This window comes from Mustela lutreola, chromosome 8 (genome assembly GCF_030435805.1).
Source record: "Mustela lutreola isolate mMusLut2 chromosome 8, mMusLut2.pri, whole genome shotgun sequence".
Lineage (NCBI taxonomy): Eukaryota > Metazoa > Chordata > Mammalia > Carnivora > Mustelidae > Mustela > Mustela lutreola.
The window spans coordinates 87,718,387-87,733,167 of NC_081297.1; the positions used below are offsets into that span (position 1 = coordinate 87,718,387).

At 35.8% G+C, this 14,781-nt stretch overlaps 1 protein-coding gene across 4 annotated transcripts in view; it reads right to left on the reverse strand.

Moving 5' to 3' along the window:
* LOC131838977 (pyridine nucleotide-disulfide oxidoreductase domain-containing protein 1) overlaps positions 1-9,469 on the reverse strand; it is a 28,566-nt gene extending 19,097 nt beyond the window's left edge. For 2 of the 4 annotated variants that reach the window (XM_059185903.1, XM_059185902.1), the window contains exons 1-2: positions 9,288-9,461; positions 5,003-5,083 (exon numbers count right to left, since the gene is read on the reverse strand). In XM_059185903.1, coding sequence (XP_059041886.1) covers positions 5,003-5,083; positions 9,288-9,371 — 165 coding nt within the window. In that variant the 5' untranslated portion in view covers positions 9,372-9,461. Of the gene's footprint in view, positions 1-5,002; positions 5,084-9,287 lie in introns of all 4 variants that reach the window. The other 2 variants (XM_059185905.1, XM_059185904.1) reach the window with 2 other exon arrangements.
* Between the last annotated feature and the right edge of the window lie 5,312 nt (positions 9,470-14,781).

Below are 14,781 nucleotides of genomic sequence, written 5' to 3' on the forward strand. Positions count from 1 at the left end.
GACTCCCTTCTCTTCCTGTGTAGCCATAACTCTGTTGTAGATAATTTCATGTTTTGCCCAAACTTTTACTTCCTTGCTTTCTAATCTTTAACCATTAATTACCCTGAAAACCCACAACAAAGATTGAACTACTGCTGCTTTTTCCAGTCCTATATACCCAGTCTTCTGTGGAAGGACTGCGCCTTGCAGACTGGCATTTGACCTCAGCTGCTCCCTAAATACTACTGGGAAATCCTATTACATGGCCCTAGCGGTTCTCAAACCACGTAGTCTCAAGACCCCTTTACACACTTACAGGTACCTGAGGACCCCAAAGAACTTTTATCCATGTGAGTTAAGCTCAGTGATATCTGCTACCTTAGATACGAAAAATGAGAAAAATGTAAAATATTCAATTCAATTAGAAGTATAATCAATACATGTTAAAGAGATATAGTATCCTTTCAATAAAAAATAACAATTTTTCCAAAAGAAATTAAGAATGGCATTGTTTCACATTTTTGCAAATATCTTTAATGTCTGATCTTAACAGAAGATCTGCTTCTCCTTCAAACTGTTACAATATATTAATTTGGTTGAAGTATATGCAGCCTTTTCAGAACTGTATATTCTTCTTTGATGTTACACAAACTCAACAAGCACATTTTCTTAAAGATTAGTTGCAACGTAGAATTTGAAACCATATCAAAGAATTTTTATCCTCTCTAACTGTGAAATCTGCTGGTCTATCCTACACTTGGAGTGGATCTCGTAACATCACGTTCATCATGTGGACAATAGTGGTTCCCTAAGTTATGGAGATCTTCCCAATGTTAACACATTTTATATAACTACAGTATCAAAAGATCACATTACTATCACCAACAATCTCATTAGGAAAGGCTTTAAGTACCATGAGACTCACAGTTAGGAAATTAGTTTTCCAAAATTCTAATTTTGGCTGGAAAGCTCTAATTTTGTCCTATTGGCAGCAAATACTGTCGCTTGTTTTCCTTGAAGTGACACTCACTTCACTCATTTTTCCAAATATGAATTACTATAGTGTGTCGGTTGTTCTTTCAAGTAAAACTGGTGTCCATGAAAGAGAAATTAGTTCCTCTCACAACTCAGCAACTGCACATCTGCTTTTCCTTGAGACAATACCACTCCTGTGCATAGAACAAGTGCTTTACGCATGCAGCCCATTTCATCATACAGAGTATGAAAAAGATGTACACTTAAAGCCAGGATTTAATAAAACTAACATTTTTTACTGGCTCTAATTTATTTAACTGGGTGTGTGGCAGTGAAGAATACAATGACCTCTAATCCAGTTTAGCCACTGTTACTCTTACACCATTAGTGTTTAAGCATTAAGCATTAACATAGTGAGAAGAGTAACATCTAAGGAACATCTTCCATCCGTAAGTAATTTTCCCAAACACACTACATTCTCTGCATTCCCAGCAAATCACCTTACCTCTAGGCCATAAAGGGACTACTAAGAACTCTTACTACTTCTTTCCCACCATCTATATAATTCTTGGCTATAGTCTGCCTTCTTTGACCCATTTCTACTGTTTCAAGGTGAATCCAGTAATCTATGCTCTATATGCCATCGTGACTTACCTCCTCAGGACTTTTATTATGTATTCCTTGTTTTCCTTCATCTTCGGCCTTCCCTCTTCCCTACAGGCTTTTTTTTTAAGGTTTTATTTATTTATTTGAGAGATTGAGTGAGAAAGCATGAGAGGGTAGAAGGTTAGAGGGAGAAGCAGACTCCCTGCTGAGCAGGGAGCCTGATGTGGACCTGATCCTGGGACTCCAGGATCATGACCTGAGCTGAAGGCAGTGGCCTAACCAACTGAAACACCCAGGTGCCCTTCCCTACTGGCTTCTTAATCTCAACAGGTAAACATGCTAAAGTGTTTTCCACCTTTAAAGATTAAAACTCAACGTAATGCTAGTCCTCCTGTCCTCGATTTGCTGCCACTCTATCTTTTCTTTCTTCGCAGCTAAATGTCAAAAGAGAAAAGTTTATGTTTACGGTCATTTTAGAGTTAACCCCCTATTAACTTATAAAGATAGTGTAAACTGTCTCAAAGTCACCAATGATTTACTAGAAAGGGGCACTTCTGAGTCCTTGTCTTTCCTGACTACTCCCTGGAACTGACACCTTTGACCGTTTTTTGTTTTTTAACAAAGATTTTATTTATTTATTTGCCAGAGAGAGAATGGGAGCAAGCAAGCATAAGCAGGGGGAGAAACAGGCTCCCCACTGAGCAAGGAGCCTGATGCTGGACTTGATCCTATAATCCCGGGATCATGACCTGAGCCAAAGATAGATGTTTAACTGACTGAGCCACCCAGGTGTCTCGTGACCACTCCTCTTAAACTTTTGTTTTCTGTGGATTCAGGGGATACCCCTCTTTCATAGTTCTCCTCTTCAATCTAGACTAATAAGGGTGGCCATTTTCAGGTCTCTCTTTTTCTCTGATCTTCTTTAAATGTCAGTGTTCCACAGGGCACTGCTGCTGGATTCTCTCACTGTATGTATTCTTCCTGGGAGATCCTCCCCATGCCTATGGTTCAGCTGACACCGAGACTGTGATGAATACTAAATTTCTATCTCCAATTCAGCATTCTTGCTTGCTCCAAAAGTTTGGCAACATCTAAATTTTGATAAAATACAATTCCGTACCATAGCATACAACCCCATCATGGTCTGGCCCCTGGCTACTGGTTCGACCTCACACTTCACACTCCAGCAGCACTGAATTGGTACCTGTTAGAGTGTATTACATAGCAATATACTTTATGCACCTTGGCAAATGCCTGCCTCCATTCAACCTCTTACAAACATGGGAAAACTTATATTCTTTCAGTCTCAGTTTCAATGCACCCTCCTATGTAAAGCCTTTCTGGATTCTTAAAGTCAGGCTTTGGCACGCATTCATAATATATTTATAAAAATAATTATGCATATATTGTAGTATGACCTCGGTTTTTTTTGCTACTATCAGCATAATTACCATATTGTATGATAACTATGTCTTACAGATTTGTTACCTCAATAGAGAGGAATTATTCCGAGAAAGTACTATTCATTAACCATGAGGGCTATGGAACCAAAGGGCCTGTATTGAAAACCTATCTATACATATCTCAGAAACTTATCCAACTTCACTGTGACTCATTTACCTCATCTGTAAGTGGGGATAATATAAGAAGCTACTTCACAGTTACTTAAGGATTAAATTAATACATTTAAAACATTTAGATGAGTGTCTGGTACATAGTAAATACTCCATAAGTAATGTGAGTTATTATTAGTAAAAATTTCTCCTTTAGAAATTACACAAGCCACGAAAACATGTTCTTTAACATTAAACAAATAATTCCTGATAAAATAAAATGTGCCTCTTTACCGTTCTCTGAATCTCACACTATCCCACCACTACTGCTGTCCCCTGACTTCAGAGATAACCATTAGTGACTTTTTGGTATAAGCTCTTTCAATCTCTGTATTCTGGGTACCTAGCACACTGGCTGATATATAAGTCTTTGATAAATGATAAAAAGGATGCAAGTTCCTACTTCTTAATATTATGAATAACTAACACTTGCATAATATTTGTTATTCTAATACACTTTCACATATATTAGTATATCTTAAACTCCCAACCTATACAACTTTAATACTTCTTAAGCAAGAAGATATTATTACCTTAATATTACAAGTGAAGCAACTGAGATACAGATTTGCCAAGGCTACATAGCCAGTAAATAAATTAGGCCTAGAACCCAAGATTGTTTTCCTTCTAGTGTACAAAATTTACAAAATAAGCAAAAATTGAACTCAAGTCTTACAACTGTGGAATAGTTACACCAAATTCAGTCTTCTGGAAAAACACTTATAAGACCCAGCTATATACCTTTTTCTTATGTACGTGCTCTAAGCCTATAAATGAATGTATATTTTTTTTCTTTTAAGAGATTAATAGTCATAATTTATTCCCTGGCTCTCCCAAGCCCGTAAGTGCTTTGGTTGTACCTAGGTACTAAGATACCTTAAGTATCTCTAAGCAGATTCTAAATAAACAATATATTGTGCTTAATTATCCTTGGTCTTAGCGTTTTACAACATGAGAAAGTTTTATTTTATTATCAGGATGTAAGGGAAAATTTGTATTAAAGACTATGGTAGTATTCTTCACTGAGGTATGGAAACAAAAGACTTACTTAATTTTTTGCATAGGCATTATAACATAATTATAGCACAATATATGCATAATTTATAAATATATAAATATACATAATTAAGACATACATCAAAACTTTTTTTGATGTGAGGTACCACATCAAAAATGTTTAGAGCTAACTCTTCTATGATACTATTAGCCAAATGATCTCAGACTCTCAATGTAATGTTATGATGTGTGTAATGTAAATTCATGGAACTACAAAGTGTTCTCAGATGCTTATTACATATCTGAAACATCTGTACATGTAAACTTGACTGAGAAGCACTTTTCTGATTTGCAAACACGTACAACTGTATATGTATGTATATATACAACTGTGTGTGTGTGTGTGACATCCAAATACATTTGTAATCATATTTGTATAACATTTTTCCTCAAAAACACTTTATTTAAAATTTTCTCAAAAGTAATTTTTAGTGGGAGGAAAAGATGGGAAGAAAATAAAGGAAATTCAACATCATTTGGGTGCTCTCGATATTCAATATATAATTCTAAACTTTGAGCTTTGATTTTAAAATGAACAAAAGAACATTCTTTTCTATCAAAAGAACATTTTGTCATTTTAAACATTTAAAAACTATAATTACACTAACTATAATTACACTATATATAAATATATATATATAAAAACTATAATTACACTAACTATAATTACACTATAATTACACTAACTATAATTACACTATAATTACACTAACTATGCAAGATACTGAAATTTAAAAACACTAATACTAAGAAAGTAATACAAAGGTTCTTACCTGCTTGAAATTTGTAACTGCTTTAATAACAGGAGAAGCGGTTACCAGGAGAATATCTTCTGATGGAAACTGAATAGCCAACTTATTAAAAAAAAAAAAAAAAAGTTGGGAGAAAATACATGATAAATAATTTTAGGTATTATTATATATACCATGGAGGATGAGACAGGGATAATGCAATTCTAATAATGTTATTAACCTAGGAAACTATAAACTCATTTTTCCACACCTAAAGGTCTCCATTATTCTGTCTTCTTATTTATGGGGCAGTGGTGAGTAATATTCAACACTGATACTGATAAAACAAGTAATTCATTTACACTAAACACTAACAAAGCCTCCTGAACAAGAAAAATGATACAAAGAGGTATTCCTTATTTACTTAAACTATCTTAATGCCAATTCAAAGTTGTCATGCAGAGAATGAGAAGAAAATATTTTCCTAAATAACAGTTAAACCAACCTCTATTTTACTTTTTTTAATTAATTATTTTTATTAACATATAATGTATTATTTGCCCCAGGATACAGGTCTGTGAATTGTCAGGCTTACACATTTTACTCAACTTCTATTTATTTTAAAATAATATTTTCATTTCCCTGCAGTAGGATAATATTACAGCAAATCCTTACTAATAAACACTCAGAATCTTAGCCTGACCTTTCCCAAGTGCTTTGGCATTGCTATTGTGCCTCTTCCAAATGCCCAACCAGTATACACTCTGGGAAAACAAAACCATTTTAGTATTAGCTTCAACAGAATTTAGAGGCTTAACTTGCTAATTGTTTCATCATTTTCCTCTGGTTACAATCTCACTCTCTCTGAACTTGAAAGACTTTTCTTAAATCACACTCTGGTTCCTAAACTCTACCAATTTCTAGCTCTTTCTCTACTATACCATTAAAACTGAGTATGTTCAACCAAAAAACTATTAGAATGAACAAATGAATTCAGTAAAATTTCAGTAAAAAAATACAAAACTGATACACAAAAAGTGGTCATTTCTATATGCTAATAACGAGCTACTGGAAAGAGAAATTAAGAAAACCATCCCATTTACAACGAAATGAAAAAGAATAAAACATCTAGGAATAAATTTAACCAAAGATGTGAAAGACCTACATTCTGAAAACCATAAGTCACTGACAGAAGAAAATTAGGAAGACATAAATAAATGGAAAGATCTATCATGCTCATGGATTTAATATTGTTAAAATGTCACACTACCCAAAGCAATCTACAAATTCAATGCAATCCCCATCAAAATACCAGTGGCATTTTTCACAGAATTGGAAGAAAGAATTCTAAAATTTGTATGGAACTGCAGAAGACCCCAAATAGCAAAGCAATCTTGAGAAAGAACAACAAAGCTGGAGGTATTATGCTACCTGATTTCAAACCCTACTACAAAGCTGTAGTGATCAAAATAGTATGGCCCTGGCACATATATCAGTGGAATGGCACAGAGAGCTAAGCCCACATATATGATGGTCAATTAATCTCTGATAAAGGAGGCATGTAATGGGGAAAAAAATTCTCTTCGTAAACACCGTTGGGAAAACTGAACAGCTTACATGCCAAAGAATGAAACTGGACCACTATCTTATACCATATACAAAAATAAATTCAAAATGGATTAAAGACATGAATATAAGACTTGAAACCATAAAACTCCTAGAAGAAAACATAAGCAATCAGCTCTTTGACACCAGGCTTAGGAATATTTTTTGAACCATTCACCTCAGGCAAGGTAAAACAAAAAGCTAAAAAGCTAAGACAAACAAACAAAATTAAATCAAACTAAAAAGCTTTTTCAGAAAAAAGGAAACCATCAACAAAGCAGACAGACAACCTACTGAATGGGAGATAATATTTGCTAGTTACATATCCAACTGGGGTTAATATCCAAAATATAATAAAAAATTACACAACTTAATGTAAAAAAATTTAAAAAGGGGCAAAACTTGAAAAGATATTTTTTCCAAAGAAGACCTACAGATGGCCAATAAACACATGAAAACATGCTCAACATCACTAATCACCAGGGAAAGGCAAATCAAAACCATGAGATAAACCTCACAACTGTCTAATTGGCTATTACCAAAAAGATAAGAAATAATAAGTGTTGGTGAGGATGTGGAGAAAAGGGAACCATTGTACACTGTTGTTGGAATGTAAAATGGTGCATCTCCTATGGAAAACAATATGGAGGTTCCTCAAAAAATTAAAAATGGAACTACCATATATTCAGCAATTCCACTTCTAGGTATGTAAGAGAAGAAAACTGAAACACCAGTTTAAAGAGATACATACATTTCTATGTTCACTGAAGCATTATTTACAATAGCCAAGATATGGAAGCAACCTGTCGACTGATAGATGAATGAATAAAAAGATGCGGTATAAATATCAATGAAATATTATTCAGCTATAAGATAAAATAAATCTTGTCATTTGTGACAACATCAGTGGACCCAGAGAGTAATTATGTTAAGTGAAGTAAGTCAGAGAAAGACAAATACGATATAATTTCACTTATTTGTGGAAACAAAAGAATAAAACAAAGCAAAACAGAACTCATAGATACAGGAAACAAACTGCTGACTGCCAGAGTGGAAAGGGGTTGGGGGTGGAGGGGAGTTGGGCAAAATAGATTAAAGGAATTAAGAGGAATAAACTTCCAGTTATAAAATAAGTAAGTCATAGGGATGTAATGTACACCATAAAGAATATAGTCAATCATATTGTAATAACTTTGTATAGTGACAGAGGTTAACTATGCCTATTAGGTCATTTCATAATGTATGAAAATATCCAATCACTATGACATATACCTAAGACAATACTGTATGTCAATAATTCAATAAAAGGGAAAAAGAACATCTTCAATTCATCTATACACCTTTAAACTTCGCTATATTCTTTTCAGTATCATCTCATTTGAACTTTCTGTAATACTTGATAATATTACCACTCTCTCCACCTTTCTTTTCTTTGTATATTCTGTAATTTATTTCCCCACTTTGTTTGCAGTGGTACACCTGGCCCTCAAAATTTCTTTGTACTACTAAATTCACCTTTCAACTGGCCTTCCAGTCACATTTTAACCAGCTGCCCGTGGCCCAAATGCATTGGAACAAACCACCTCTCATAATATTTCATTTGACCACATTAGGCCACTATTCCAAATCATCTCACTACTTGCAACTTCTTGCTAAATTCTTAGCAAGACTTATATGTCCCTTTATGATCTGGTCTCTGCCAATCTTCCTACCTTCACCTCTGGTCACCTCCTCCAAACACCATGTTCTTTAAGCTTTGCCACTCTTAGGTAATGCTATACTTTTTCCACCTGAGATTATATCCTGGCCTCCCTTTGGACCCTCTGATTTTTCTTGTCTATCTGGTGAACTTTTTACTCAATTTTCCATACTAAGACGAAAGGCCACTCCCGCCCTGATTTACACCCTGCCAACTCCACAGGCACCCCTAAACTGGAACGATTTATTTACATGTCTTCCACTAGACTGTGAGTTCTAAAAAAGGAGGTAGCACGCTTTGTTTATAAAGAACTAATCAGCCCTTAGTACAATGCCTGGATCATAGGTGTTTATTTGGTGAAAAAAAAAACAAACCCTAAAAATTAAAAGTTTGCAAAAACCTCTTGAATTTCTTGCTCTACTTCTGTGACTTCAGTAATTGCTGAATGTTTACTTTATATCAACGAAGCAGTCCTTTTTGGAATGTACACAGGTATTTATTTTGTCTGATTATTCACTAGAACCAGAAAAGCAGTCCTAGTTACATTTAATCTCTTGCTGGTTGTTTTACAAAACACTACTGGAGATGAAATCTCTTCCACCTTGTAGAGACTAGAAGTATAGTCTGAGAAAGTATAAGAGAAAACGTTAAGAGTTTATCAGTTATTTACGATGAACTAAGAATCCGGCATATACCCGGAAGCTGAATTCAATCAGTTAATTAAGAAAAAGGGCTGAATTTTCTGACCAAGTACTTACTAGTTTTAAGCCCTCTTGCTGCTCTGACATAACCAGGACCAGAATCTGATTCAGTCAGCTTTGGGGTCCCCCCCCCAAAAAAAAAAACCTTGCTCCCTACTCCTCCCTGAACCCAGGGCGAAGCTTGAGAGGCTCTAACAACCTCGACCAGGGACCACCACGCAGCCTCTAACACCTGAGAGCAAGGAGGAGTGCGCCGGGAGGGAAGCGGCCAACGAGGGACTCCGGGGTCGGGAAAGCGGCGGGGCTCTGCGCGCCAGCCTACCTGCTCAGCACAGGTAACACCCGCGATACCACCGCCGACCACCACAAACTTCCCGGCCGTTGAGACAGGCCCGGCTGCCTCCATGCTCTCAAACTCCCACTGCCTTACCGACAACCAGTGGGCGACCCGCGTCCCTTGTACTCCGGGAGCGGAAGTCACGCTGGGCCGCCACTTCCGGTGCCGGCGCCGAGCCTGAGACTGAGCTACGGGTGCCCGGCAGCTCATACTTAGTGTTCTAGAGTTTGCGGTTCGGACCGCGATTCCCAAATCCAAAGACGTTTCTCTGATTCCAGAGTTTTCTTTTACTGCCAGTCGCCTGGATGTGGTTTTTCCACATAGTTTGATAAGGAGAAGACACAGAACAAAATAAAAGAAGAGAAAGTAAAGAGGATGGGTCGCCAAGAGAAGCTCAGCAAATTCTCTAAACACAAACCAGAGTTCTCATAGGACAGAGCATTCTCAGAATAAGTGAACCGCCCCGGTTTTCACTATTCTTTCTTAGGAGAAACTTGACAAAGACTTAGCTTTTAAACTCTTATGTCACAGGCTGTATCATCCTTTCTTACCTTTCGCCTAGCAATCCAAGATTTTATATTTTAGAAGCACATTCGTCATGGCATATTAAAGCAAAGTAAAGCAATACTACTGAATTGTTCTGAGAAGTTCTTTCCATTTACAGTTTTGACCTCAGCGAAAATTTCCAGTACTATAGAGAATTGCTCGCCATTTTGTCAAAATAAATGAACATTCTTCCAAAGTGTCTAGTAAATAGTATGTGTGAAGGCGGAATTAAATATTCCCAATCTTGGCAAATAATACATTATATATTAGTAAAAATAATTTAAAAATAAATATATAAATATTCCCAATATTATTTTTGCTGCTAATACGTTTCATTTATTTTGAGAAATGACTAAATTTTTTAAAGATTTTTTAACTATATTCACATTACAGTATTCACTATTTTCATTATTTTGCTAATTATATTACCTTTACTATCTCATATAATATTTTCCCTTAGTGCTTTACTATAATATTAAGAAGGTACAATTTCTCTAAATGGCTCACTCTAAAACTGGTAATTACGACCCCCCCTTAATGCTTTAAATTCTGGAAATAACCATTCTATATAAATAGGAAAACCTACCATGTAATTACAGATATTAACTGATATCCTAGTAATTACTGTGTTTTAATAAAGTAAATAGTAGGGAGTTCAATAGTGATTCCAATTCTTATTACCAGCTTAGACAACCAAACAATACGTTTCTAGAAAGAGGAAATAGTATTTTAAGCCTATTGAAATCTAGTCTTGTTTACTCATGTAGCTTCTTATTTTAACATGATCTCACTCACTTTGCTCTATCTATATTGAACCATACTGGCAGCATACAAGATTTGCCATGTTCTTTTTTTCTGAGCATTTGCACATAACTTTTTTTATAATGCTTTTCCTCCAACTGATTTCCCTAGCTAAATCCTCACTGACCTTTGATTTCACTGACCATCCTCCCTAAGAAGCTTTATCAAATGTCTCTAAGACTGAGCTAGGTGTTCTCTCTATATGCTCCAACAGCACCTTGTCAACCTCTGAATTTAGACTTATAACACCTTATTTTGAAACTACCTACTATCCGACCTGACCCTACCCCCCACCACCATAAACTCCTTAATCTCAGGGATTATTACTAGTCTCCCTTTATATCCTCAATCTTCAATTAGTAGTGAGTGCTCAGTGTAGATGTCCTGAATGAATTAGTAATTAGGTGGAGCATGGAACTGCCAGGAAGTCCTCTAAAGACCTTTAGATTCATTTTCCAGGGTCAAGATCCTCCTGTGTATTATGAAAGCAAATCCCCTTGAGGAAGGGCAAAGAGAACAGCCTAGAACTCAGAGGAAATGAAGAAAGGCCACTGGAATGGAATTATTATTTACTTATCTTGATACTTAACTATTTTCCATTTTAGTGTATAAGAATATTTAACATCAGCTATACTGAAGGTAAGAGAAATTCAGATTGTTTTCTGATGAATAAGTATATTTCCCACAGCTAGTTATTATACTAAGGGAAGAGAAAGGAACAACACTCTGTATTATTACCTTTTGTTTATTGAAATTGTAGATCCCATAAAATAAATGGAAATATAAAGAAGGTCTAGCATATTTCCTTCCAAATGAGAAAAACATTAAATTATAGTATCAAATGGATTCAGTTTATTTTAGTTGACATAAAATACTGGCATTAGAAATAGTTGTATCAAGAATTTTAAAAAGAAAAAGAAAAAAATTAAATTGTTTCAAATAATACTGCAAATACTATTTATCTTTCCTATTAATTTTGTTTCTATGTTCACGTTAACCCAAAGCAAATTTATATGAAAATTTAGCCAAATTTCTCCATTTTAGTCTTGAAAATATTTTCAGGTTTTCGTGGGACTTTGAATTCTAGCCATCAAAATGATCTTCAGTCCAAATATTTTCTAGCAACAATGATTCCATAAGGAAATTCACATGTCTTCATTAGATTTGGGAGACAGAAGTTTAACCAATTTCTGGTTTGGTTCAGATGAGGTTATTTATTGTATGAATCACGATTTTGAAGGGCAGCTGTTTAAAAAAAACCATTTTGTATAACATCAAAAAATATTATTATTGTGGTTATGAAATTGCATTCATAAAGGGAAAAGTTTTTCTTCAGGAGGATGAAACATGTGTTTAAAGAGACACATTAGATGGCTGTGCAATGATTCATTTTTTGACATGTTGAAGTAATCTAATGTATTACCAGTTATGGAATAGTTACAGCATCTGGTGTTTGTAGAAAATTGAACACCTATTTATTTTCTCTTTTGTTAAGTCCCAGACATCTTCCCCAGGATCCAACACTATCTTTTTTATAAACTTATCAATGCTCCATCTGAAAAGGAATATTAATGTAAATTATCAGATAGCCATGACTTATGGAATCATAATGTAATGATCTTCCTCATATTTAAAAGTAAATTAGAAATTACTGGCTTTATCATTCTCAATGGAGAAAAACTGAAAGCTTTTCCGCTAAGGTCAGGAACACGGCAGGGATGTCCATTATCACCACTGCTATTCAACATCGTACTAGAGGTCCTAGCCTCAGCAATCAGACAACAAAAGGAAATTAAAGGCATCCAAATCGGCAAAGAAGAAGTCAAATTATCACTCTTCGCTGATGATATGATACTATATGTGGAAAACCCAAAAGACTCCACTCCAAAACTGCTAGAACTTATACAGGAATTCAGTAAAGTGTCAGGATATAAAATCAATGCACAGAAATCAGTTGCATTTCTCTACACCAACAGCAAGACAGAAGAAAGAGATATTAAGGAGTCAATCCCATTTACAATTGCATCCAAAACCATAAGATACCTAGGAATAAACCTAACCAAAGAGACACAGAATCTATACTCAGAAAACTATAAAGTACTCATGAAAGAAATTGAGGAAGACACAAAGAAATGGAAAAATGTTCCATGCTCCTGGATTGGAAGAATAAATATTGTGAAAATGTCTATGCTACCTAAAGCAATCTACACATTTAATGCAATTCCTATCAAAGTACCATCCATCTTTTTCAAAGAAATGGAACAAATAATTCTAAAATTTATATGGAACCAGAAAAGACCTCGAATAGCCAAAGGGATATTGAAAAAGAAAGCCAACGTTGGTGGCATCACAATTCCGGACTTCAAGCTCTATTACAAAGCTGTCATCATCAAGACAGCATGGTACTGGCACAAAAACAGACACATAGATCAATGGAACAGAATAGAGAGCCCAGAAATAGACCCTCAAATCTATGGTCAACTAATCTTCGACAAAGCAGGAAAGAATGTCCAATGGAAAAAAGACAGCCTTTTCAATAAATGGTGCTGGGAAAATTGGACAGCCACATGCAGAAAAATGAAATTGGACCATTTCCTTACACCACACACAAAAATAGACTCAAAATGGATAAAGGACCTCAATGTACGCAAGGAATCCATCAAAATCCTTGAGGAGAACACGGGCAGCAACCTCTTCGACCTCTGCCGCAGCAACATCTTCCTAGGAACAACGCAAAAGGCAAGGGAAGCAAGGGAAAAAATGAACTACTGGGATTTCATCAAGATCAAAAGCTTTTGCACAGCAAAGGAAACAGTTAACAAAATCAAAAGACAACTGACAGAATGGGAGAAGATATTTGCAAACGACATATCAGATAAAGGACTAGTGTCCAAAATCTATAAAGAACTTAGCAAACTCAACACCCAAAGAACAAATAATCCAATCAAGAAATGGGCAGAGGACATGAACAGACATTTCTGCAAAGAAGACATCCAGATGGCCAACAGACACATGAAAAAGTGCTCCATATCACTCGGCATCAGGGAAATACAAATCAAAACCACAATGAGATATCACCTCACGCCAGTCAGAATGGCTAAAATCAACAAGTCAGGAAATGACAGATGCTGGCGAGGATGCGGAGAAAGGGGAACCCTCCTACACTGTTGGTGGGAATGCAAGCTGGTGCAGCCACTCTGGAAAACAGCATGGAGGTTCCTCAAAATGTTGAAAATAGAACTGCCCTATGACCCAGCAATTGCACTATTGGGTATTTACCCTAAAGATACAAATGTAGTGATCCAAAGGGACACATGCACCCGAATGTTTATAGCAGCAATGTCCACAATAGCCAAACTATGGAAAGAACCTAGATGTCCATCAACAGATGAATGGATCAAGAAGATGTGGTATATATACACAATGGAATACTATGCAGCCATCAAAAGAAATGAAATCTTGCCATTTGCAACAACATGGATGGAACTAGAGCGTATCATGCTTAGCGAAATAAGTCAAGCAGAGAAAGACAACTATCATATGATCTCCCTGATATGAGGAAGTGGTGATGCAACATGGAGGCTTAAGTGGGTAGAAGAATAAATGAAACAAGATGGGATTGGGAGGGAGACAAACCATAAGTGACTCTTAATCTCACAAAACAAACTGAGGGTTGCCGGGGGGAGGGGGTTTGGGAGAAGGGGGTGGGATTATGGACATTGGGGAGGGTATGTGATTTGGTGAGTGCTGTGAAGTGTGTAAACCTGGTGATTCACAGACCTGTACCCCTGGGGATAAAAATATATGTTTATAAAAAAAAATAAAAAATTAAAAAAAAAAAAAAGAAATTACTGGCTTTGCAGACCATATGATCTTTCTCATGACTACTCGACTCTGTCATTGAAAACAGCCATAGATAATATGTAAACATATTAGCATGACTGTTTTCCTATACAACTTTACTCATGGACACAGAAATTTGAATTCCCTGTAATAGTTTCATACTTTTAAAAAAGATTTTATTTATTTATTTGACAGAGAGAGATGGAGATCACAAGTAGGCAGAGAGGCAGGCGGGGTGTGGGAAGCAAGCTCCCCGCTGAGCAGAGAACCCGATGCAGGATTCTATCCC